The 27,137-nt window shown below is 48.3% G+C and overlaps 1 protein-coding gene across 1 annotated transcript in view; it reads right to left on the reverse strand.

Annotated features, from left to right (window-relative positions):
• Positions 1 to 2,567: 2,567 nt before the first annotated feature.
• DRC3 (dynein regulatory complex subunit 3) overlaps positions 2,568 to 27,137 on the reverse strand; it is a 34,088-nt gene continuing 9,518 nt past the window's right edge. The window contains exons 6-14 of the mRNA XM_053568008.1: positions 22,136 to 22,282; positions 20,980 to 21,099; positions 20,304 to 20,416; positions 18,649 to 18,823; positions 12,911 to 13,042; positions 11,198 to 11,268; positions 9,070 to 9,193; positions 3,525 to 3,656; positions 2,568 to 2,869 (exon numbers count right to left, since the gene is read on the reverse strand). Of these exons, the coding sequence (XP_053423983.1) occupies positions 2,756 to 2,869; positions 3,525 to 3,656; positions 9,070 to 9,193; positions 11,198 to 11,268; positions 12,911 to 13,042; positions 18,649 to 18,823; positions 20,304 to 20,416; positions 20,980 to 21,099; positions 22,136 to 22,282 (1,128 nt within the window). The 3' untranslated portion in view covers positions 2,568 to 2,755. The remainder of the gene's footprint in view (positions 2,870 to 3,524; positions 3,657 to 9,069; positions 9,194 to 11,197; positions 11,269 to 12,910; positions 13,043 to 18,648; positions 18,824 to 20,303; positions 20,417 to 20,979; positions 21,100 to 22,135; positions 22,283 to 27,137) is intronic.

Consider the following 27,137-nt stretch of genomic DNA (forward strand, 5'->3'; position numbering starts at 1 on the left):
TCCTGTACTGCAGAAATTATTCCAAAAAATTGAGGAAGAAGGAATCTTCCCCAACACAGTCTATGAAGCAAACATCAACCTGATAGCAAAACCAGGAAAAGACCCAAACAAAAAGGAGAATTTCAGACCAATTGCACTCATGAATATAGATGCAAAAATTCTCAACAAAATCCTAGCCAGTAGATTACAGCTTATCATCAAAAAAGTCATTCATCGTGATCAAGTAGGCTTCATCCCAGGGATGCAAGGCTGGTTTAACATACGCAAGTCTATAAACGTTATCCACCATATTAACAGAGGCAAAAATAAAGATCACATGATCCTCTCAATAGATGCAGAAAAAGCATTTGATAAAATCCAGCATCCTTTTCTAATTAGAACACTGAAGCATATAGGCATAGGTGGCACATTTCTAAAACTGATTGAAGCTATCTATGACAAACCCACAGCAAATATTTTACTGAATGGAGTAAAACTGAAAGCTTTTCCTCTTAGAACTGGAACCAGACAAGGTTGTCCTCTGTCACCTTTACTATTCAACATAGTGCTAGAATTTCTAGCCAATACAATTAGGCAAGACAAGGAAATAAAGGGAATCCAAATGGGAGCAGAGGAGGTCAAACTCTCCCTCTTTGCTGACGACATGATCTTATACTTAGAGAACCCCAAAGACTCAACCACAAGACTCCTAGAAGTCATCAAAAAATACAGTAATGTTTCAGGATATAAAATCAATGTCCACAAGTCAGTAGCCTTTGTATACACCAATAACAGTCAAGATGAGAAGCTAATTAAGGACACAACTCCCTTCACCATAGTTTCAAAGAAAATGAAATACCTAGGAATATACCTAGTGAAGGAGGTGAAGGACCTCTATAAAGAAAACTATGAAATCCTCAGAAAGGAAATAGCAGAGGATATTAACAAATGGAAGAACATACCATGCTCATGGATGGGAAGAATCAACATTGTTAAAATGTCTGTACTTCCCAAAGCAATCTACCTATTCAATGCCATTCCTATCAAAATACCAACATCGTACTTTCAAGATTTGGAAAAAATGATTCTGCATTTTGTATGGAACCAGAAAAAACCCCGTATAACTAAGGCAGTTGTTAGTAATAAAAATAAAGCTGGGGGCATCAGCATACCAGATTTTAGTCTGTACTACAAAGCCATCGTGGTCAAGACAGCATGGTACTGGCACAAAAACAGAGACATAGACACTTGGAATCGAATTGAAAACCAAGAAATGAAACTAACATCTTACAACCACCTAATCTTCGATAAACCAAACAAGAACATACCTTGGGGGAAAGACTCCCTATTCAATAAATGGTGTTGGGAGAACTGGTGTCTACATGTAAAAGACTGAAACTGGACCCACACCTTTCCCCACTCACAAAAATTGATTCAAGATGGATAAAGGACTTAAATTTAAGGCATGAAACAATAAAAATCCTCAAAGAAAGCATAGGAAAACATTGGAAGATATTGGCCTGGGGAAAGACTTCATGAAGAAGACTGCCATGGTAATTGCAACAACAAGAAAAATAAACAAATGGGACTTCATTAAACTGAAAAGCTTCTGTACAGCTAAGGAGACAATAACCAAAGCAAAGAGACAACCTACACAATGGGAAAGGATATTTGCATATTTTCAATCAGACAAAAGCTTGATAACTAGGATCTATAGAGAACTCAAATTAATCCACATGAAAAAAGCCAACAATCCCTTATATCAATGGGCAAGAGACATGAATAGAACTTTCTCTAAAGACGACAGACGAATGGCTAACAAACACATGAAAAAATGTTCATCATCTCTGTATATTAGAGAAATGCAAATCAAAACAACCCTGAGATATCATCTAACCCCAGTGAGAATGGCCCACATCACAAAATCTCAAAACTGCAGATGCTGGCGTGGATGTGGAGAGAAGGGAACACTTTTACACTGCTGGTGGGACTGCAAAGTAGTACAACCTTTCTGGAAGGAAGTATGGAGAAACCTCAAAGCACTCAAGCTAGACCTCCCATTTGATCCTGCAATCCCATTACTGGGCATCTACCCAGAAGGAAAAAAATCCTTTTATCATAAGGACACTTGTACTAGACTGTTTATTGCAGCTCAATTTACAATCACCAAAATGTGGAAACAGCCTAAATGCCCACCAACCCAGGAATGGATTAACAAGCTGTGGTATATGTATACCATGGAATACTATTCAGCCATTAAAAAAAAAAGGAGACTTTACATCCTTCGTATTAACCTGGATGGAAGTGGAAGACATTATTCTTAGTAAAGCATCACAAGAATGGAGAAGCATGCATCCTATGTACTCAATTTTGATATGAAGACAATGACAATTAAGGTTATGGGGGGGGAAGCAGAAAGAGGGACAGAGGGAGGGGGGCGGGGCCTTGGTGTGTGTCACACTTTATGGGGGCAAGACATGATTGCAAGAGGGACTTTATCTAACAATTGCAATCAGTGTGACCTGGTTTATTGTACCCTCAATGAATCCCCAACAATAAAAAAGAAATAAAAAAGAATAGGGGAAAGGTAACATGGGTCCTTTATTTTTCTCTACATTTGGAAGTTTTTCCAAGGGTAGGGGAAGAAATGTGTTAGGAGAATTATAGGTTGAAAAATTCCCAGTAATTGTCTCCTGAGGCTGTTGGTGCATACACACTTTCTCCTCCAGGTTGGGGCTGGTGCTGTGTTTTGAAAGGGACCCCGTGGCTGTAGCACCTAGTCCAGGATGTCACCACATTCCAGGTTGTCTAGTTCGCTCTGCGTGTGGTCGATGTACTGACTGATCTCCTTCACTCGCTTGCGGTTCCTTGTGGTCTCATCCCTGTGAATCTGAGGGGTGAGACCAAAGACCACCATCTTTAAATCAGATGTCTGCTTAGTATCTTCCACCAAGTCCAGGTTGAAGGAAAGGAAAATAGTTCTGTTTTTTTTTTTTTTTTTTGAGACAGAGTTACTATGTCACCCTGGGTAGTGTGCTGTGGCATCACAGCTCACAGCAACCTCAAACTCTTGGGCTTAAGCAATTCTCCTGCCTCAGTCTCCCAAGTAGCTGGGACTACAGGCGCCCGCCACAACGCCTGGCTATTTTTTGTTGTTGCAGTTGCCATTGTTGTTTAGCTGTCGTGGGCTGGGTTCCAACCCTCCACCCTCAGTGTATGTGGCTGGTGCTGTAACCACTGCACTACAGGCGCCAAGCCAGGAAAATAGTTCTTTGAGATCTGTGTGTTCTCTCACTGCAGAGCCTACCTGGGTTCTGCTGATCTCGATATATTTGAGGTAGGAGTTAGAGAAATGATGAAGCATTGTGGGTTTTGTAATCTCTGGGCAACATTAAGTCTTCAGGGTGGAATATTACAATCATTAATTTTATTTGTTCATTCCTTATTGAAAGTACTGTACACTACCCAGGGAAGCTTTCCACCTTCTCCCAGGATGGTAGCGGGAAACCCTGGGACAACCTACCAGAATGGGTTAGATTACTGACCTTGTCTACCAACCGTGTACACCAAGAGTTGATCCTAGTCACCAGCTCATCTTCTCGATTGTCAATCTTCAGTAAGTGGATATCATGTGATGCCCCAACAGCATTAATAATTGTATCTTTGTCCACAAAAAGCTGGTGAGTGAAAAGGATCAAATGGGATTGTGCATGTCTACACCCTGGGCACAAAAGTCAGAGCTGAATAGAAAAGGAGCGCAGGGGCGCCCCCTGGTTGTGCCTGCCATGCCCAGTGGAAACCCACTTTCTCCTAGTGTCTCTACATCAGCTTGTCTTCAGGTGACAACTGCCTCCCCAACCCAAACGCTGGTAGATGTAGGGAAAGGGACAACCAGGCTCCTTGCAGTCCTCATTGGGAGCATGTTTCCTCTAGAAGGCAGAAGGCTGTCCAGGGTGACTTCACTCAGGACACCTGTTCTCAAAATGCTTCTGTCAGCTGCTCAAGTCTGACTGCCCCAAACCTCCACCAGCAGGGTTGACATGTAGGGCTGGCCAAGGGTCTGGAAGCTGCTCTGAGGACCAGTGAGCCCTGCAGACCAATGGTGTTCACCACACCGATGTCTCTCTATCGCACAGCAGGTCAGGTGCTGTGGCTCACACCTGAAATCCTAACACTCTGGAAGGCTGAGGCTGGGGGATAGCTTGAGCTCAGGAGTTTGAGACCAGCCAGAGTAAGAGTAAGACCCTATCTCTACTAAAAAGAGAAAAACTAGCCAGGTGTAATGGGGGGTGCCTGTAGTCCCAGCTACTCAGGATGCTAAGGCAGGAGGATCACTCCAGCCCAAGAGTTTGAAGTTGCTGTGACCTTAGATGCCATGGCACTCTACCCAGGGTAAAAGAGTGAGACTGTCTCAAAAACCAAAACCTTGGATTCCATTTGGGGTCTCCTGCCTTCTTCTGTTCCTGATCTTATTTGCTACCTTGTAAAAAACTGTTGAAAACCACCACCCTCTAATAGGCTTGTCTGTTCTGGCTGTTGACACTGTGGCGGTTGTATGCCTTGAATCATTGAAAATTGAGTGGAATCATTCCCAGAGCAGAGGAGGCCACTGAAGCACTTGGTAAGCAGCTGCTTCCACCTTGAAGCAGAGGGACTTTGTAATTTTCAAGGACAACAAAGGGCCTGAATTCTCTGTATTATAGAGAAGACTGCAAGTGGAATGTAAACTTTTTTTTCTTTTCTATTAGTAGTAAACTTAATGGTCTCCAAAATATATTCTGTGGAATCTTGAGATCTTAATATATCTGCTGAAAAAGAATATTGTTCTTTTGGTCACATACGTTTGGGAAAGTCAGGGCACTTGAAGATTGACAGGGCACACAGAGTATTCTGGAGGTGCTGCCACATCCTGTGGAAAATAAACCTTTTAAACTTGTCTCTCTTGGGTGGCGCCTGTGGCTCAAACGGGTAGGGCACCAGCCCCATATGTCAAAGGTGGTGGGTTCAAACACAGCCCCGGCGAAGAACTGCAAAAAAAAAAACTTGTTTCTCTTGATTTTCTAACTTACTTGTCCACATACTTCTCAGAGTAATGCTTGTTAATGTTTTGTGGGACACTGGTTTTCCACAGGATCCCATGTGGGAAAAGCCAGGTTAGCTCATGTGGGAAAAAGGAGGCCTGGGGGACAATTAGTACAGTCACATGGAAGACCTGACAAGAAGTTACTATTAATAAGTTATTTCCCTATGCATGCATGTTCCCAGGCCAGGCTCTGGAACAGTTCACAGATGTGCAAAGCTGGCTTTCCGTGAGCCTGTGCTGAGGAGAGTGTGGGCGTCCTGGTTACTTTAGAAATGGCTATAATCACACCATTCTAAAAAGTGGGTCATGGCTGATAGCTTAAGCCAGGCAGAGTAATCATCCCTTTCAGAGTTTGAATATATAGAAAACAGCTTTGGAGGATGACGATGGCAGAATCTGAAGTATGTTTAGACATGTACAGGATTAGAATTGGTTCGGGAAAACTGGGTGGCATTTGTAAAATATAAACAAAAGGAATCCAGTTTAAAGAAATTAATTAAAAATGGAAGTTGCAAGTTATTTCTGGACTTCAGGTGGCCTAGAGTGGCTGCTCCTTCAATTTCCCCTCTTAGAATAAGTAAATAGAATTTATGGGTAGAATATTCTGGATCTCCCTCCAGTTTTGCAGGTTGAAAGCACCAAGGTAGAGGCAGGGGCTGCATACAGAGTATGAGAAGCAGTAGCCGCTCCTGGCTCCCTGAGCTATCACACCCTGTTCTTAGGTCCTCAAAGTTGTGAAGACACATTTCTTTTAAAGTGACTTTTGAGAAGGGCACTTTTGAGAAAGTCCCGCCCCAGGACCACGGCACTGTGAGATGTCTGTGTGCCCTCTGCCACATACAAAGGAACAACTCAGTCTTGTGCCAAGGGGAGGCCCCTGGTGCCAGCTGGAATCTCATCACAGCTGCCCATGGACTGCTGGCTAGGTCAGGCCATCACAAGTCCTCATGGGCTAGGCCAGAGCACTGGGGGGGTGTCCAGCTGCCTTCGCAGCTGGACACCCCCCCAGGCAGCATGTGTGACCTCACTGCCACCTTCTAAACAGGCAGCCATGGCTGCCACCAGCACTCAGAGGCCCTCCTCCCTCACTGCCCACCGGCTCTCGCCTCAGCATGTGAGGCTCTCGCCTCAGCATGTGCGTTCTGAATTTCCTCTCAAAACTGGAAGGACTTGAAATGCAGACATAGGACAGATTTGCCCTAAGTATGGCATGAGCTGGTAACAGTAACTCAACTGAAAAAGAGAGGTTTCAGAACCTCATCAGTGTGACTTAGGATATGCTCAGGAATAATTAGGTAACAGAAGACAGATTTTTTTCACCCAAGGCCCTAGCCCCTCCTCTGAATACCCTCATCTTGCTAAAGGCTCAGTAGACATTTTGTCAAGGGCTTTGAGTCAAACGGGCTGCATTCAAATCACAAACCTACCATTTAGTGGTGGTTTACCTTGGGCAGATTACCTTAATCTCTGTGCCTCATCTGTAAAAGAGAAGCATAACAGTACATCCTTCACATTTATGTGAAGATTCAAAGAACAGATTTATATCCTGTGCTTCTCAGAGGGGCCTCAGGGGGGCCTAGTCAATGTCAGCTCAGCTATTTGTTAGTATTACTTCTGAAGGTAAGAGCATATTTTCTCCTGAGAACAATAGAACCCCCTTTTTTCTTAAATGTAAAGAGACAGGCAAGAGTATAAGGTCTTAGTGATCTTGCTGCAATTGCAAGGGACAGTGGCTGCAACGGACTTACCGAGGGAAGGGGCTTCACTGGGTTTTTCTGGCTGTCCCCTATGAGGCCTTAAAGGGGGAGCGCCACACTGATCCTCCCAGCAAGTCCAGCCTGTTAGCTCAGAGACAGAGCCCCATCGCCTAGTGCCTGGGGCTGTGAGCATACCCAGAATGCTCACCGCATCAGTCTACAATGAGGAGCAACGTGGGCTCTGCAGCAGTGGCCTAGACTTGGTGTCTGTCAGTAGAGTCTGAATCCAGAGAAGTCAGAGTCTGACTTCTCTAAGCCCCAGTCTTACCCAGTGTTGTCATCTTTGCAGGGTCCCTTGGTGAAGTAAATGAGATCATGTGTAGTCACCAGGCCTGGGCAATGGTAAGCCCTCAGTGACAGGAACTCTCATCACCAGCCAGCCTGGTCAGCAGGTGCTGAGTGTTCCTGGAGTCATAGGAATGGGTGTTAGATGGCACCAGGCAGGAGGGTGGCCTGGCCACTGAAAGCTCCATCCCAGCCTGCTTTTATGCCAGGGGCCTCAGGGACACATCTTTTTCTTTGTCCCAGTCATTAGGGAGTGAGCATGTTTCAGTCCTATGTCTGCTGGGTGTCACAGGCCTGGGTGCTGTGTCATGAGGGGACTCTACCCACCAATATGATCTGTCCGGGAAATTCCTGAGTGGGCTCGTTCACAGAGGAGCCTTTCTCGGCTTGGGAAAGGTGGCATTTTCCTGTATCTAGTCAACAGCAGTTAGCCCCAGCTCAGGGAGGAAAGGCTGCATCACAGTGGCCCTGCCACCATGCTGCTGTGTTGGGTGTCTGTCTTGGCCCCAGGACAGAGACTGGGAGAGTCAGGGACAACTGGTCCTCTGTGTCTGCAGGACACAGCCAAGTAGCTGACCAAGTAGAGGCTTTGTGGATGCACACTCTCACACTTCATCCACAGAGAACTCCTGGTGTCCCCACTGTACACTGTATACTATTGCTGACACTGGGGAGGTACATGGTGGTGACTATTCCTGTTTCCCTCATGAGCTTATATGTAGTGTGAATAGTCACACGAACAAATCAACATAAGCCAGGTACTTTAAGATGTGATGAGACTCTGACCTGATATGGGGTATGTGATAGACAATGGTTTTTCAGGAAGGTGATGAGGGAAGGCCTCTCCCAGGAGCTGCTTGCTGATATTTGAGCTGAGATCTGAATGACAAGGACAAGTGAAGCACATGGGGACCTGAGGGAAGAGCACATGTGCCAGATGGAGCAAGCTGGACCCCAGGGAACACTCAGAGGCTGGTGCTGAGCATCAGGAGCCAGCAGGGCTGGGCAGGCCCAGGTTTGAGGTCTGGTACACTATGGGGAAGAGATTACTTGAGTCATGAGAAGCCATTAGAGGGTGTTATGTGAACATGAAATGATGTGGTTTGGGTTTCCAAAGATCCCTCTGGCTTTGCCGTGGAGGACAGCTTGTATGAGAACAGCATAGAGGTGGAGGTGGATGGTCCAGGAAAAGGACTGCAGTGGCTGGCCTTGATGGTAGCATGGGGGTGGAGAGGAGCTGAGAAAGTGGCAGTGGGAGGAACGCTGCATAAACCCCAGCCCTGGTAGAAAGTGTCCAGACTGGGCCCTTTGCACCTGCACTTCTTCCTGGCAATATGCACATACTGCTGCTGGACCCCAACGTGGAAGACCTAGATAGCCTTCAAGTGTGCTGACCCTAGGGACAGTGCTAGGTGACCTAGGCTAGACCCACTGGCACTGCAACCATTCATCACTGGATGTGCTGGTGGAAATGGGTGGCCATGCTGGATCAGAAACAGTGCTCCATAGAGACTCTAAAGTTTAAAAAACCTGGGGGGTATCTCAGACCTATTTGAAACTGTCTTTCTTAGAAAGTGCCAGAAATCCTCACAGAATTGAACGTTTGGAAACCAGCCTGTTGGAAAGTTGAAACCACCTAATTACCATGAGCTCCTCTTAGGTTGGGCCCCACTGAGCGCCAGGCCAAGGGCTTTATATGTTAGCCTATTGCATGTGACAATAACTCTGCAAAGCTGGTTACTCTCCTCTTTTGCATATGAGGAAACTGAAGCTCCAGGAGGTTTTCAATTATTTAGGCGCTATGGTGTGGGCCTGGACCACATCTGTCAGGGATCTGCACGCCTTGTGCCCTGCCAGGTCCTGCTGGCTGAGCCTGCCTGTCTGCCCAGCCCAAACCACCTAGCACTGCCAGCCCCACCCGGCCCCACCCAGCACCACCCACCACACCCTGCCTGCCCCACTCACTGCGCGCACGTCATCAGGAAGTTCCTCGTCTAGCTCCCCTTTGACAATCTTCTCCAGAGTGTTGATGGAGATCTCCAGGAGCTTTTCATGGTGGTGGTTCTCTAGGTCCCGGCACTGAGCTATTGTGCAGCCATGAGTTAAGCAAAAGCCAGAGGCGGAGCAGGCCAGCCTGTCCCCAGCCCGTGGGCTAAGGCCTCTGGCTGACAAGCACTCTGAGGGCCCGGGCTGTTTCAGCTACATGAGAACAGACTTTAAGGGCTGACGGCGAACTCCGAGGTGCCCGGTGGCATCATCACCATCACAGCTGTCCACACACATGCACTAAACCCCAGGTTCCCCATGCCTGCCTCTACACCAGGTCATTGTGGACCCTCGCCACCTGGCTCCCCTCAGTGCTCCTTTATCATCCACTTCTCTCCATCCTGTGGCCTCCCCAACTGGACACTGCAGTGGGCTGCCCGCTGCCCTCAGCACTCTCACCCTTGTTCCCCACAGCAGTTGCCACAAGCTTGGAGATGTAATGGGAGCCCATCACCCCCTTGCATAAAACTGTGGGAAGCCTCACGTTCTCTAACTTGGCCTAAAGGCCTCCTCCCGGAACTGGACTTCTATGGCCAGTCTTTGGGGCCTTTGCACAGGCTGTCTCCTCTGCCTGGAATGCCATCCCCACACTTGATGCTAAGTTCCTCTCACTGAGGACTCACAATTGCCCAGGCCTGGTGACCACACCTCAGTTCCTCACATAGTGGACCTTCCCTGAGAAAGGCTCTTGATACTCCAGCCCTCCCCTCACCCCCGGGGGGTTAACTGTTGTTCAACCTGTACCTTCAGTACCACTTGTTACACCATAATTTGTCTCCCTGCTGGACTTTGAGTCCCAGGAAGGCAGGACCAGACAGTTATTTCTGGGGTGGGGCACAGGAATTTGCCTCCCATGTGATAGGGCTCTGAGTTCAGGTGGCAGAAGGGTTGGTCATGCTCCAAATGTTGGCTCCAAACCCTAACATTTAACCTGACCAGCTCATTATAAATAATTGTCAATGTCTGCATATGGACATTGCCTTATCCTCAGTGTGCATATGTCTGCAGCACAGGGGCAGGTGGTCATTCTGGGGCATCCTCTCCCCCATGAATTTGACCCATGTAAGAACAACAAGCCAGAACTCCACTGCAAACAGTGGGGGCCACCCACACAGCTGTCCCTTTGGGCATCCAGATCATCATAACAAGACCATCATTGTTCTGAGGGAAGGGAAACCCCTTTGACTCCATGGAACATTCTTTTTGAACATGCTAAGAGGTTGCCAAATCTGCATCCTTTGAAGGTGAGCTTTTTCCTTGATGAAAAACTGGAGGTTTTACAGTTTCCTAATTTTAAAAGTGGGGATTTCCACTAAATTGGATCCTAGGACACATTTAAATATCATTTTCGTGGAGGTATACATCTTTTTGTAAGTCAAACAGGGTGGAGTTATTTCTGGTTTAAAAAAAAGTACGATTGGGCGGCTCCTGTGGCTCAGTGAGTAGGGCGCCGGCCCCATATGCCGAGGGTGGCGGGTTCAAACCCAGCCCTAGCCAAACTGCAACAAAAAAATAGCCGGGCGTTGTGGCGGGCGCCTGTAGTCCCAGCTACTTGGGAGGCTGAGGCAAGAGAATCGCGTAAGCCCAAGAGTTAGAGGTCGCTGTGAGCCGTGTGACGCCACGGCACTCTACCCGAGGGCAGTACAGTGAGACTCTGTCTCTACAAAAAAAAAAAAAAAGTACGATTATAGAGTGCCTAATTTTTACTTTCTCTGTCAATGTATTTAGGCTACTAATGGCATGGGGGGGGTCTCTGTAGGTGGCCATCCAGAAGGGGACCCCATTTATTTGTATTCTGCTTAGTTTTCAAAAATGCTTTACTCTTCTCTGCTTTTTTTTTTTTGCAGTTTTTGGCCAGGGTCAGGTTTGAACCCACCACCTCCAGTTTGTGGGGCTGGTGCCCTACTCCTTGAGCCACAGGTGCCGCCCACTCTTCTCTGCTTTTAACAAAATATACCTGCCTCTCCCTTCGCTCCTTTAGAGACCAGGACATACCCAGGGACCTTGTGGCACCTTCCCCATGGGGAAGTCATTAGAGAAAGGATATAGGCCTTGGACGTTTTCCACAAAGAGTCCCACCAAGTCCATAATGTTTCTTTCAAACAAGTTTATAGCCTCCTGGAAATAATAAAACAGTTAACATGCATATTTAGTCTCCCAGCTCCAGAGCAAAAGGCACTCCTTAGAACTTAGTGGGCTCCTCTAATCACAGACCTTCACCCATCTTGACCTTCCTGGGAAGATGATTGAGAGCTCTCTCTCTAGAGCTCTGTTGCTGTCCAAGCATATTTACTCACTTGCTGTGTGAGTGTTTAACGCATTCACTGGACTTTGCCTGTGCTGGCCCTTCTTCCAGGAACACTTGTCCTGGTCTTACTCCCTCACTTCCCCTCCCCAGCACACACCCAGGCAACCCTCTTCCTTTGGGCTTCTCCATGGCATTCATCCATCACCCCCAGGTAACAGTGGAGTGACTTATCAAGAACCAGATTAGCTGGTATCCCAGCTCCACCACTGTGTTTAACTGTGAGAAAGCTTACCTCTCTGGGTCTCAACCTCTTCATTTGTGGAATGGGTTTTCTACATAGTACCTATCTCACAGAGCAATGGTGGGGTTAAATAAGTTAATTCATAAAAAATGCTTTGCCAGACACCTGGCAGACAGAAGGCCTTCATAAGAGCCAGTTGTTACCCTAGGCCACTCACCATTAGCTGCTGTTTCCTGGGGTTTAGCAAGACACCTAAGGCCTAAATGGGACTGAGTGTTGATTGGGGAACAATGGAAGATGCACTGTGAGGCCTACTACTCTGGGAGCTTCCTCCCTCAATCTGCTGAAGACCCAGGGGCTACAAGGCTGGGGGTGGGGGAGGGTGTAGGGGATCTGCAGGAGCCTGAGGGCTGTCTGCAGGCCGAGCATGCTGTGCAGATTTCAAATGTATGTAAGTGCTGTTATGGTGGAAAAAAAAATACAGTCATTGAAAAGCATGACTGCCCTTGCAGCATTTGGGCGCGGGTAGGACACAAGTAGGACAGTGTGTGGGGTGGGTCCCAGGAAATGTTTGGATACTTAAAAGCAATCTCCCACTGCCAGCACTTGCACATTCCCCATGGGGACAGTATCTGCCATGTGATGTGACAGGGAAATCTATCTCATGTCTGAGGTGTCAGTTGACATGTGAGGAATTGATTAGTTGCTATCTCTTGGCCCAGCCACAGCGGCAGCCGATGAGCTTCAATTCATCACACCATTTCAGAATCCCAGTCTGAGCCTGTGGACACACAAGTCACTCTGGTCCCTAATGAATCTGCTACAGCAGTGCTTTTCATTCCCACTACTTAGTGCTGAGCTGCAGGCTCCTTGCATTGCCTAGGAGGTGGCAACTACAGGCTGCAATGCTGGGGAACCTTTGTTGGTCCCTGAGAGACACTCCACTTTTTCTTCCAAGGACCCAAACAGTTCCTTGGGCCTAATCAAAAACTTTTCCTTGCTGAAGCTCTGCTCTCTTCCCGGGTGGGGCAAACATTCCAGAGTGATAAGCTTACATCTCATTCTCCACAATGATCATTTCTGATCTAAATTATTAAAATGTATTAAAAACAGCAAGGACTGATGAGCAAGAAAGCTTCAGCCTGACACGCTGCATGGCTCAGGACCTTTCCAACAGAGGAGCACCGTGAAGGCCCTGCTCGCTGCCGCTGCCGTTTACACCTGCACCCCAGGCTCTGCCTGGCTTCCAGCTGCCCCAGGCCCCGCCTCACCTCCAGCTGCTCCACCAGCTGCATCTCCAGCGTCATGAGCACATTGAACAGCTCCGTGATGTCCTCGCCACACTCCATGATCTTCTTCTCAATGTTGGGCATCTCAGACTCTTCTCGAATGGTATTTAAACTCTGGAAACAAAAGTCTGTGTCTTAGGAATCACCTACTAAGTATAGTTATTAATACTTGATGGCAGAAGGCAATTTAGTTATATAGGTAAGAACTTGGACTCTGGAGCGGGCAAGTCTCAGTTTTTCCATCTGCCAGCTCTCTGAGCTTGTCTTGCCACCCTCTCCCTGCCTATGTCTCCTTGTCTGTAAAGTGGGAACGGTAATGGCCCATACTTCGTGACACAGATGAGGGGACATATGCAGCTCTTAGAGCATTCGTAAGTAATCAATCCCTTCCTGTTAGCTCCAGTTTTTATTAGAGGCTGCTGGGCAGGGTGGAAGGAGTCCCAACACATGCTGCTGTGGAACGTTGATTATTTTGAGTTAAAGACACTTTAAAACAGCACATGCAAAGAGGGCACTCTGACCTCCCTTTTCTTCCTGAAAGCAGAAGATGAAACTGCCATGTAAAAGGTGCCCTTCCTGTGCTAGGAAGAGGGGAGATATTCTTATCACCAGAGATGGGGAGTTGCCACCGAGAGAAATTTGTACAAACCTTGTTCAACTAACCCTTGTCTTCCTAGTCACTGCCTGGTTACTCCACAAGTAATTACTCTAGCCCAATCCCTTTGTTTTTTACCTGTTTTTACAACTTACTACTCTTTGTCCAACCTAGTATATAAGTTTTTAGCCCTAACTGTTTCTTTGGGTTGTTACTTTTCTTGTGAGTGCTCCTACACATATAATAAAAATTGGTAAAAAATTACTAAGCAAAGTTTGTATGTTTTTCTCCTGTTAGCCTATCTTACGTCAGTTTAATTCCTGGTCTTACTTGGAGGCCCTAATAGGGTAAAGGAGAAATTTTACTTGCCCTACAACTTCAGAGTCAGGTAGACCTGGATTTGAATCCTGTCTGGGTCACTTAATAGCAGTGTGACCTAGAGAGAGGCACTGTGTTCTCTAGGCTTTGGTTTTATCACAGTAAGTGGGGAGAAGAATCTGTGCCTCACCAAGTCCTGGGGCTTAGAGGCCAGGTATATGATGTGCCTGGCACACAGTGGAGACTAGATTAATGGAGCTTTCTATAAAAGGCTTAAAACAGGCATAAGTTAGGAGATACACTGGAAAGGAAAAACAGTTCCAGCCTTTGAGGAAGTCAGTTGAACCCACACAGAGCACCTGTGAGCATGTGGCAGCCAGTGGCAAACAGAAGTGGAGCCATGCGGAGTGAGAGGCGCTTACTGGCCAGAGAGAAGCCTGGAGTCCAAGCACAGCACCGAGCACTGACTGTTCACTAGAAAAGGGCCTGGATCACAAACAACACCAGTGCAACATCAACTTGTTCATGTTGACACTTGGTGTTTATCATAAAGGAGGATGGAGTAATGGTATGATTGAGTGGGGTGAGTGATAAGTATAATAATGACTACCTGATCTGTAGAAAAAAAAGGCTCATCCCTACCTCAAGCCATAAGTAAAAATAAATTCCTGATGGAGTGAAGATTCAAATGTAAAAAATAAAACCATAAAAGTGCTAGAAGAAAACATGGGTATTTTTAATAAATAATCTCAGAGTGGAGAAGTCTTTCCCAAGTACAAGAGGAAAAGATTGATAAATTCGACTACTTCAAAAAACTTAAGCTGGGTGTGGTGGCATGCGCTACTTGGGAGGGTGAGGCAGACTACCTGGGTGATACAGTAAGACCCTGTCTAAAAAAAAAAAAATCTAAGATTCTGAATGGCAAAAGCACCAAAGACAAAATTGCAAGATAAATAACAAACTGGGGAAAATATTTGCAATTCATTTTTGCTGACATAGGGTATCTCCACCTATAAAGAGCTCCTACAAATTAACAATTTTTAAAAAGAAACATATACAGAGAGTGAGAGACAAAACATCAAATAGAAAAATGAGTAAGGGCAAAATATAAGAACAAATAGTTCACAAAGTAGGAAATACAAATCATTGTAAAACACATGCTGAGAGATTAAACTCACACCCAAGGTACACTAGGCTGGCTTATGACATGAGAAGGCTTATGACACTGGCCTGACAAGTCCATGGAAATATAAGCTCATGGGGTACCCTTGCGTGATAAAAGTGCAAATACACAGTTCCACTTGTAGGACGTTACCCCACAGGTCAAACTTGCACCTACATATTCACTGCAACACTGAAAGAGCAAAAGGTTGGGAAAAAGTTAATTGTCTATAAGTAGGGACTGGCTAAATATTAATAATTATGGCTCATCCATGAAATGAGGTATTTTATAGCCATAAAAAATATAAAGAAACTCTTTCATTTTGGCAGATTCTCTAAGATGCATAGATGACACAGTGTAGAACAGTGCATGCAACGCTTTGATCACACCTGCACACACACACGCAGAGGTCTGGGGGGAGGCTGTGTCTCCCTGTAGACAGTTTGATCACACCTGCGTGCACACACGCAAGGGGCTGGGGGGAGGCTGTGTCTCCCTGTAGACACTTTGATCATATCTGTTCACACACACACACACATGCAGGGGGCTGGAGCAAGGCTGTGTCTCCCTGTAGACACTTTGTTCACACCTGCACACACACACACACACACGCAGGGGGCTGGGGGAGGCTGTGTCTCCCTGTAGACACTTTGATCACGCCTGCACACACACACACGCAAGGGGCTGGGGGGAGGCTGTGTCTCCCCGTAGATACTTTGATCACACCTGCACACACACACACGCAGGGGGCTGGGGAGAGGCTGTGTCTCCCTGTAGACACTTTGATCACACCTGTTCACACACACACATGCAGGGGCTGGAGCGAGGCTGTGTCTCCCTATAGACACTTTGATCACACCTGCACACACACACACGCAGGGGGCTGGGGAGAGGGTGTGTCTCCCTGTAGACACTTTGATCACACCTGTTCACACACACACACACATGCAGGGGCTGGAGCGAGGCTGTGTCTCCCTGTAGACACTTTGATCACACCTGCACACACACACACACGCAGGGGGCTGGGGGGAGGCTGTGTCTCCCTGTAGACACTTTGATCACACCTGCACACACACACACACGCAGGGGGCTGGGGGGAGGCTGTGTCTCCCTGTAGACACTTTGATCACACCTGCACACACACACACACGCAGGGGGTTGGGGGGAGGCTGTGTCTCCCTGTAGACACTTTGATCACACCTGCACACACACACACACGCAGGGGGTTGGGGGGAGGCTGTGTCTCCCTGTAGACACTTTGATCACACCTGTTTACACACACACATGCAGGGGCTGGAGCGAGGCTGTGTCTCCCTGTAGATACTTTGATCACACCTGCACACACACACACACACGCAGGGGGCTGGGGGGAGGCTGTGTCTCCCTGTAGACACTTTGATCACACCTGTGCACACACACACAGGGGGCTGGGGGTGGTGTATCTCCCTGTAGACACTTAGATCACACCTGCATGCACACACACACAGGGGGCTGGAGGAATTAGCTACTCAGGAGGCTGAGACCTGAGAATCACTTGAACCTTGGAGTTTCAGGTTGCTGTGAGCTATGACGTCGCAACACTCTACCAAGGGTAACATAGTGAGACTCTGTCTCAAAAAAAGGAAAAAAAAAAAAAAGAAAGAAATGTCAGGTAGGAAGAGGCTGGAAAGTGACTGAGGGACTGGAGACGTGGCCTGTCCAGAGTAGACAACTGGCTACTCAGGCACTGATGTCAACTGCCTCCACAGAGGCTAGCAACCACAATTTTTCCATGAAATCTGCCAGGGTCTGCAAAATGTTCTGTGAAAATGTTCTGCAAAATTTTTCTTTGAAATCTGCCAGTTTCTGCAAAGTGTTGAAAAGTTTTTTTTTTGTTTTTTTTTTTGTAGAGACAGAGTCTCACTTTATGGCCCTCGGTAAAGAGCTGTGGCATCACAGCTCACAGCAACCTCCAACTACTGGGCTTAAGCAATTCTCTCGCCTCAGCCTCCCGAGTAGCTGGGACTACAGGCGCCTGCCACAAGTGTTGAAAAGTTTTTAAAACCTTCTCAAGCCAAATAAAACACACACACACTAAGTGTGTCTCTGCATGAACACCCCTCCCTATACATAATAAGGAGAGTCCTGAGAATTAAATCCCACGGAATGGGAGGTTCTGTTATATGAGGCTGAGATAAGAATGAGCCTGGGGAGTGGGGAGGGCTAATCACCAGCTGGGTTACATCTGCGCTCCAGGAGTAGTTTTCTGGGTGCCTTGAAGCCCCTGTGTATAAGCAAACCTGGTGTGTGTGAATAGTTTTGAGGAGAGAGAAGATCCAAAGCTCTTCTTAGTGTTTCACAAAGATCTGTGATTTAAAACAGGTTGAGAATCCTGTCTTTAAAGGTAACACTAGGCAGTGGCTCACAACTGTAGTCCCAGCACTCTAGGAGACCGAGGCAGGAGAGTTGCTTAAACCTAGGAGTTTGAGACCAACCTGAGCAAGAGTGAGCAAGACTCTCCTCTCTAAAAAAGAAAAAAGATAGAAAAGAAAAATTTAGACAGGAATGATGCCACATGCCTGTAGTCCCAGCTAACTGAGAGGTTGAAGCACAAAGATTGCTTGAGCCCAGGAGTGTAAGGTTGCAGTTAGCTATTATGGCACGGCACCACTGCACTCTAGTCCGGGGAACACAGTGAAACCCTGCCTCAAAAAAAAAAGATTTCTAACTAAAATAAACAATTCCCATCAAGTACAAAGACCAGTACCCTTTCTGATGGCATTTGCTTGGGCTAGACCCAGTAGCCTGGTTAGGCTGGGTCCTGAATTCCTGGGGTGTTCCTATGTTCTTTCCTCCCTGGTCAACTCTTGTTCGTCCTATAAGCCTCTGTCATCGCTATGCTCCTCCTTAGCAGGTGTGAAGACACCCCTGAGACCCCCTGGGCTTTTCTCCAGGTTAGTGCTGAGTGGGGGAGGGACTGAGCAGCAACCATGTCTGGCATGGCCCCAGCTTCCCAGGGCTGGGCACAGAGTAGGGTTCAGAAAATGTCTGTTAAACGAATGAATGACCACAAGAAAAGTGGTAGTTGTTATTATCATCATGAGTATGGTCATACTAATACCATTACTAATAGTGATGATGATGATAAGAGGGTGGAGGGATGATCTTGAATCCCAGGGCTGTTTTATGTGAAGACCCATAGGCCCAAAACACAGCCCTTGATTGTGCAGCCGTGGGTCTATGGGTGGCGGCACTGGGTCCACCTTGGCTCCTTTTTTTTTTTTTTTTGTAGAGACAGAGTCTTACTTTATGGCCATCAGTAGAGTGCTGTGGCGTCACAACCTCCAGCTCCTGGGCTTAGGTGATTCTCTTGCCTCAGCCTCCCAACTAGCTGGGACTACAGGTGCCCACCATAACACCCGGCTATTTTTTTTGTTACAATTTGGCCAGGGCCAGGTTTGAACCCTCCACCCTCGGTATATGACTGAGCCATAGGCACTGCCCCCACCTTGGCTCTTACACTTAGCAAAGTGATCCCTGACCAATGGGGATGTTGACCATGGGCCTCAGGGGTCATCAAAGTACAATACTGGGTTGCAATCCCTCCACACTGGGCACCAGGGTCATCACTCTAAAGCAGGAGGCAGGGTGGACCTCAGAGCCTACCAGCAAGTACTTCTCCTCGAACTTTGTGATCTTGTGTCTGCCCTGCTCTTGGTTTTCCCAGATGGCCTCTTGGACACATTCATTGAAGGTGTCAAGCTCTGTTTTCTGCTTCTCCTGCTGTTTCAGGCCATACTCAAAAACACTCATGCAGATGACAGCAAATTTTTCCTTATATATGAGTGGCCGTTAAGGAAGCTCGTGGCTGTGCTGGGAGCAGGTGGCACAGGGACCTGACAAAGGTGTTGGTAACTCCCTGAGCAGGGCACAGACTAGGTGCTCCACATTGTGTGTGGGACTTGAACCCATGGTCCCATTTGGTCTGTTGACGTATGAGGAAACTGAGGGTTCAAGGAGACAGGATTTGAGATTTGGAGGATAATGTGGTAGTTGGGCACCTCTACCTGCAGCCTGCAGGATTCAGGAAAGGGGCCTGCATGGGGAGGGGAAAGGTGGGGGCCCTAGCAGGAGTACACAGGGCAGAGAGATATACTAAGAGAGTCCCAGAAGGTCTCTCCTCTAGAACCTGTAGGGCCAGGGAGGGTCTGCAAGCCCGGTCAGTGTGGGTGTTATCTCTGCTGTTATCTAGAAAGGCACCTTTATAGGGGACCTGTCTTGGTGCTCAGCTGCTGCAGCTGTGCTGGGGGAGGACCATAGGGTTGAAGCGAACAGATACAGGTTCAAGTCCTGGCTCTGCAACTGCTTCCAGGACCCACCCTGGGAAGTCACTTCACCTCTCTGGGCCTCAGTTTCCTCATCTGCAGCAGAGAAAACTACAGAAACTACCACCCAGAAACTTTAGAAGGGTCCTCGGAGCCGGGCAGGTAAAGCCCTAGGGCTTTGGGTGACCCTGTGGGGATGGAAACCAGTGATCAGAGTAATGAACGCCCTTGGCCAAAGTCAGAGCAACGCGGCGCTAGAGCTGGCTGAGAGTGCCCCCTCCGTTCTTTTCAGAATGCGAGTTTGAGTGAATTTCTCTCTATCCAGTGAAGGTGGCTAGCTCCACAGACACATCTGTGACCAGCTCCTCATCTCAGAGCTCTCAGATCCAGGGACTCCTCCAGTCTCCCCAAGTCCCTCAGGTTACAATGTAAGCCCATCTATTGGTTGTCATGAACAGGGCCATATGACAAGTGCTGACTATACCCCCTTGGGCTCTGGCTAACAGGAGAAAACAAATGCAAGCTATCAGGGCCTGCAGGTAGCGTGACCTCAGATGGCCACTCAGCCTCTCAAAGCTTAGCATCCCCAGATGATGGAACCCCTCTGGTGGATGGCTGGGAAAGCTATATACACCATATACCAGTGCACAGCAGAAACTTCCTGGGAAGGAAGGAAATGCCACAGGTGTGCATTTCAGTCAGTTTTTCCACCTCTGAAAACCTGGACTGACAAGCACTGGCTGTGCCATGCTGACCACTCAATACGTCCCTGAAATCTAGACAGCATTTCTCAGACGCAGTTCAGGCGACCTGGCTCTAAACTGCCTCTTGAGTACACTGCTCTGAGCAGGGATTTTGCTTCCTGGGTCTTACAAGAAACATGAGGAAACTGAGGCCAGAGTGGAAGGGCACCTGCCCAAGGCAGCTGGTGGCACAGGGACCCCACTCTGTCAGAGAAGGCAGCTGTGACCACAGCTGAAACCTGTGGAAGGATATGACTCGAGGAGCTCGCTGACTCCAGGAAGGTAGGACAGCTTCTTGCCCTCAGCATCCTCGGCATACATGCTGTCAAAAAGGAAGGCGCCGTTCAGGTGCTCCACGAATGCAGCCTGTGGAGAAGCATGCCTGGGCATGGGGACTCCCATCAGGGCCTCCTATTTCATCCCTGGGTCCCTGGGAGCCCTTGTGCCAGGCTCTACGGCCCCTGAACTTGGGCTGCAGCCTCTGAGGAGACAGACTGGGGGAATGTTCCACGTAAAGGGAAAAGCACAGAGGTGCAAAACTGCAGGCTGTTTCCAGAATGTTACCTGTCTCAGCCTGCTGCAGGGAGGGGTGGGGCCTGGTCATGAATTCAGCCATCTGAGCTAAAGGACTTGAGCTGTTCCTGGAACTACCTGAGGGTCTTAAGAAAATGAACAGCTCTGACAAATTGTCTGTAGCACATTTTCTCCAGTCCTGGGCTAGAGGCAGGAACGCCAGCAAGGAGATGAGTGGGGCTCGGGGCTGGAGCTGGTCCTGGGCAGAGCGAGGTGGAGGTGGGAGAGGCGTCAGGCCCTGTGGAGGGAGCATGATCTGAGTGTTCTTGTAGCCGGGGAGCCTCTGCTGAGTGGACCATTGCCCTCTCATGGGCATCTCTGAGCCGGGCTGAGAGCATGCGGTGCCTGAGTGGTACCTTGTGTCTCTCCAGCTCCTCCCGCTGAGCCTGCTCCTCCTCCACCTGTGCCTGCATCAGGTCCTCGCGGTGCCTCAGCTCGTCGATGCTGTACTGGTGCTTGGCCTCCGCCAGCTCTTTCTGCCCAAGGAATAGGAAGTGGCACTGTTACTAGACGATGTCGGGCTCCTCCAAACTACATGGCTTCTGCCATCCTGCGGCCTTTGGCAGCACAGGCAGGGATGTTGCATAGGTTCATGAAGACTGTGAAGGCAGGAGGTCTTGAGAGGGACAATGGCTTATCTCCTTGTGGCCCTTCACAAGTGTCTGAGTCTAAGGGAAGTTAGAGAAAGACCAAGAGGAGTGGAAAGCAGCAGGGCAGCCTGAGGCTGGGGCATCTCAGGGCGGAAGTCTGTGATGGACCCAGCTGGTGGTGGGGTGCTCTCCACCAGACATGGTGTCTTCCACAGAGGATTTGCCCACTCCCTCCCAGCAGCCCTCAAGGCAAGCCCTTCTGTGTCTTTAGTTAAGAACAATGTGAGAGAGGTAAAGTGAGTCACCCAAGACTACAGGGCTGGTCACAAGGGTCTCGGCCTGTGGTTCTGTGCTCTGCTTCTTCCTGGCTCTCTCATGCCTCTGGCTCACCTCCTGCACCTGGCCGGGACTGCCGGAGCCCCTAGAGTCAGTCCTCACCCCTGTCAGCTTCTCTGAGCACCCTCTGCTCCTTGATGACACCCAGGTCCCTATCTCCAGCACAGACTCCACCTCTGAGAGAGCCAGAACTGAGTCCTGATGGCCTGACTCCCTCGGAAGTTCGGCTATTAATGTTGCTCCTGGGGTTGCACAGACTTGGGGTGAATCCTGGATGGACCAAGAGCCAGGGACCCTGCTAGTTGCTAGCCCTCCTTTGGCCTCCTTAATATCTTCTTCTAGAAATTGGCGAGTGCAGGGTGGTTCTGAGGCAGCCCTGAGACAACGCTGGAAGGAGCCTTGCTTGTGGGAGCCACACGAAACAGTGCTCGTGAAGGTGCTGCTGGACTCGTTCTGACAAGAGGCAGATAGAGGGACTTAGGAAGAGGGAGCTGCCCTATCTGTTCTCCTATTTGTGGATGAGGGAAGCTCCCCCTCCACACCCTTCTTCAATTGGAGCCTGGGAGACAGAGAGGGAGACACCTGCCGTGTGGTCATCGATGCGCCGGAAGTCCAGGTACACAAGGTCAGGAAGGTAGGCACAGATGAATGTCTTATAATCCTCTGCCTCGGAGAGAGGGTTCCCAGAAAGGCTGAGTGTCCGCAGGCACTTAAACCGTCTCAGGTAGATGATCTGGGGAGAGGAGGTGAGAAAGACTCGTTTTCTTGGCCACCGTAAAGGTGAGAACACACCTGAAGCCTCTCTCCTCAGCGCTGTTTCAGAGTTTGCAGCCTGGCCAGAGCACCGTCAGCATTGGGTGGGGTGGCAGATGGCATAGGGGGTTTCAGGCTGGACAGCGGTACCAAGACTGGTTAGCCATGGGCCAGCCAAAGAATCAGCAGTGGGACTTTGGACAGGTTACCTAATATCCCATAAGCCTCAGTTTCCTCATCTGTAAAATGGGTATAAAGATATCATGTGTGTTATAGTTGATGTAAAGACCAAATGAAACCAGCTCTGAAAAGCATTTAGCAGAGGGCTGGATACCTATTCCATGAGTGGTAGCTGTCATTGGTTGCAGCGGCCACTCACATAGGCATGCCTTTTTATACTGTAGAGCCCAAGAAAGGTCCAAATAGAACCCAATTTATGGTTAACCTTGGATGCACTGGATAACAGCTAGTGGAACATTCCACTGACCTCTATTTGTTCATCTATTTTTAGTAAAATGTAGAAAAAGTCAACTATATATATATACATATATATTTTTTTTTTTGTAGAAACAGAGTCTCACTTTATCACCCTCGGTAGAGTGCCATGGCATCACACAGCCAGCTCACAGCAACCTCCAACGCCTGGGCTTAGGCGATTCTCCTGCTTCAGCCTCCCAAGTAGCTGGGACTACAACTCCCGGCTTTTTTTTGTTGTTGTTGCAGTTTGTCCAGGGCTGGGTTTGAACACGCTACCCTTGGTATACGGGACCAGCGCCCTACCCACTGAGCCACAGGCGCCACCCATGGAGTCCTTTTTCAATTAGAGGACTCAGGTCTCTCTGGGAGGTGACATTTAATTTGAAACCTGTGGGAGCCAGCCATGGGAAAGCAGAAAGCACACTCCAGGCAGCCGCACAGCACAAGCCTCAGGTGGGAAAGAGCTGGGAACTGAGCCAAGATGACGGTGCCTGCAGCACCCTTAAGATGAGATTGGACACAAGGTCAGTGGCTGGTTGATGTAAGACCTTGCAGGCTGTGGTCAAGAGTTTGGATTTTATTCTAAGCATAACAGAAGCCACTGGAGTTTTAAGTGTGTATGATGTGAGAGAGATAGGATCTAATTTAATTTTTAAGAGATCTCTCAATGAGAGTCCATTGTTCATCTTTCAGATGGCAAAGAGAGATACATTTGATAATGAAGTATATTGTAGAAAGTGAGCAGAAACAGACCATTTTGTCCTCATTGGTAGGCTTTTAAATAGGTCTGTAAAGGGTAAGTTGGCAAGATCTATCGAAATTTAAAATGCATATGCCCTTTTGACCTAGCAATTCCCCAGTAGGAATTTATCTTACAAATGGCTCATTCAGGTGCAAAGTAGCCCCTGTTCAAGGACATCAACTACAGCCTGTGTGTAGTGGCATCAAGTTGCAAACAACCTTGACATCTACCCACTGCAAACTAGAAATGTACATCAAGCTGTGTCTGAGTGATGAAATGATCCAGCAGAGAGGGGTCACCAAAGGCAGGTGCTTGGAGGGTAGCTGGCAGGCATGACAATCACACACAATGTTTAAACACAAGACTCCTGGAAAGACACACGTGCAACCCAAAAGCAGCTGGGGCCTCTGGAACGGGAAGCAGGGTAAGAGTCCAGAAGTGAGAGAAGCTCTTCCCTATGTGCTTAAGCATCTGATTAAATGTCTATTCTGTTTTGTTTTGTTTCAGACAGAGTCATACTCTGTCACCCAAGTTAGAGTGAAGTGGCATCATCTTAGCTCACTGCAGCCTTGAACTCCTGGGCTCAAGTAATCCCCTTGCCTCAGCATCCTGAGTAGCTGGGACTATAGCATGTGCCAGTATGCCTGCCTTTTTTTTTTTTTTTACTTTTTATAGAGAGAGTGTCCTGCTATGTTGCCCAGGCTGGTCTTAAACTCTTGGCCTCAAACAATCCTTCCCATTTAGCCTCCTAAAGTGCTATAATAAGGCCAGGTGCAGTGGCTCATGCCTATAATCTCAGCACTCTGGGGGAGTCCGAGGTGGGTGGATTGTCTGAGCTCACCAGTTTAAGACCAGTCTGAGCCAGAGCGAGACCCCATCTCTAAAAATAGCTGGGCATTGTGGCAGGTGCCTGTAGTCCCAGCTACTTGGGAGACTGAGGCAAGAGAATTGCTTAAGCTCAAGAGTTTGAGGTTGCTACGAGCTGTGATGCCACAGCACTCTACCAAGGGTGACAAAAAATAAAAAAAAAGTGCTATAATATCAGGCATGAGCCACTGTGCCCAGTCCATGTGTTTGTTTTTAATGAAAGGAGCAGAAACAAAAATAGGCCTAGCAAATAAATAGATACAAGAAGATGTATAATTAGATGTCAGATAAATGGTGCAGATAAGGACTGAAATTAAAGATGTTCAGAGTTAGGAGCTAATAACTGAGGGGCATCAGTCAGGACTCTCTGGATCAAGAAACCAAGAAGGCTGGTGCCTGAAAAGGTGAAAAGGATCTAGGGTCCCAAGGGTCCCCAGGGTATGGCCATGCCTCAGGAACATCTAGCCCAGAGATATCAGCATTCCTGGCAGCTTCTCTCCAGGAGCCTTCTTTCATCCTCTTTCTCTGTGAAAGGTTGATAGGATTTCCTCTTGTCCAGTCCATGAGGATTTCCAAGAGGATTTCCTCTTGTCCAAACATGTCTACCTCCATACCCAATACCTCTTGTGCCCAGGCCTGGGCCTTCGGAGGGATATGGCCTCACCTCCATTAAAGTCTCCAAATGCCCAAAGGAAAACAAATCAGAGGAGATGCGTTCCTGCATAAGCCCTGGGGTATAGAACCTTCTGAGGAAGGAACATCTGTTATATGCTCAAAAATATTTTCAAGCAGCAAGGCTGAGTTTCTTTGAGGTTAACCCTTAATCTGAAAATTCTTGAATAATATCATTTTCCATGTACTATGTGCCAGGCCCTATATGAGGCATGAAATGCTCTCTAATTGACTCAGTCTTCACAACATCACAACAACTCCAGGGAATAGGAACTACTTTTTTTTTTTTTGGAGACAGAGTCTCACTATGTCGCCCTTGGTAGAGTGCTGTGGCGTCATACCGCCAACTCTTGGGCTTAAGTGATTCTCTTGTCTCAGCCTCCCAAGTAGCTGGGACCACAGGTGCCCACCACAATGCCTGGCTATTTTTTGGTTGTAGTTGTCATTGTTGTTTGGCAGGCCCAGGATGGGTTAGAACCCACCAGCTCCAGAGCATGTGGCTGGTGTCCCAGCCACTGACTACAGGCGCCGAGCCAGGAACTACTATTATTCCCATTTTACAGATGGGCAAATGGGCACCCAGAACTCAGTCACTGGCCAAGGCCAGTCAATTGGTATGTGGTGGTGTGAGGCTTGAATGTAGGCAGGACGCATCTCAGCTCTTGACTCATTTGCCTGCACCTTCCATGTGGCACAGGGCAAACTTATGAGACTACATGACCTCTGGGTTTTGCCCTGCTGGACAGACTTAAAAACACAGGTTACAAGTTAGGGCTTGACCAGGTCGTTCATCCCAACCATCCTGCTGGCCACCCCCACCTCTCCCCCCCGCCCCCAGCTACAAGGATCAGGGCAGGCCCTAGGATGTGACCCAATCAGAACTGTTGGGGGCAAATTTCTTGCTGTCTCTGCCCTGTTAGATGTACAGAAGGAAGCCTATAGCCTTGATTACACCCACCAAGAGAATGAGCTTTGGGGAGATGCTGAGGGCAGCAGAGCCCAGAAGCGGAAGAAACTTGTCTTGAAGCTGTACCGACAACCATCACCTGCCCCCCAGTACCAATAATCATGCCACCATATGCCCTTGTTTGCAGCAGGTGCGTTGCTAACTTTGGACTTTAGCCACAGCTGTGACAGACTCATGCTGCCGGCATCCCACCTCATTACTCACTGTCTGCCTCAGAGAGGTCTCTGAGGCCACAGAAGCCAGGTGGGGGAGGGAGTGAATCCCCCTGGGGTGTCCCTCAGTTGTTAGGAGGACCAAGGCATCAGGCTCCAGTCCTGAGGTGGTTGCCTCTAGGAGGCACTCTGGGCTCTCTGATTCTCTGAGGCCCAGGGTGCATCGCCGGCAGCATCAGCCTTGGTGACACCCTGCATGTTGCTTTTCCCTCTCGTCTACTCTGACTTCCTGAAGCCACATCCCAAATAAACCAGCTGCACCCAAGTCCTTGCCTCAGCTCTTCTTCCAGCTAGTTTGGGGCAACCTTTTCTGTTACCTGTGGGCACAACATCCTTTCTGGTGGCACCGTCCTGGGTTAACCCAATTCACATAGTCTCCCTTGGATGCATCCTCTTGGTGGCGGATTCCTCCCTAAATGCAGACTGTCCCTGAGTACATGTCAGCACAGAGCCTCCTCTGCTTCCACCACTTCTTGGGCCTTTCCAACTGTTGGCTGCAAAGCCACAGCCATACCCTGGGCACCCCCTGCACCACACACGCTTGACTTCCTCCAGGGACTGGGGGCTCCTCAACAGTGCTCAGCAGGGGAGCATTCCCAGAGCCTCTCCAGGCCCCTGCTCAAACTATCCTTCCTCTGGGAAGCCTTTTCCTTTTCCTTCTGCTGATGGCAACATTCTAATCATCTCTTAGTGAGTCTGAATCAAGTCACTCCTTGTCCCACCACCCTCATATGACAGACCTTGGCTATAACAGGCCTCTATTTGTTAAGAATATACTCTAAGCCAGGCATGGTGGCTCATGCCTGTAACCCTAGCATTCTGGGAGGCTGAGGCAGGTGGATTGCCTGAGCTCATGGGTTCAAGACCAACCAGAGCAAAAGCGAGACCTCATCTCTAA

Source organism: Nycticebus coucang, chromosome 18 (assembly GCF_027406575.1).
Source record: "Nycticebus coucang isolate mNycCou1 chromosome 18, mNycCou1.pri, whole genome shotgun sequence".
NCBI classification, from domain to species: domain Eukaryota; kingdom Metazoa; phylum Chordata; class Mammalia; order Primates; family Lorisidae; genus Nycticebus; species Nycticebus coucang.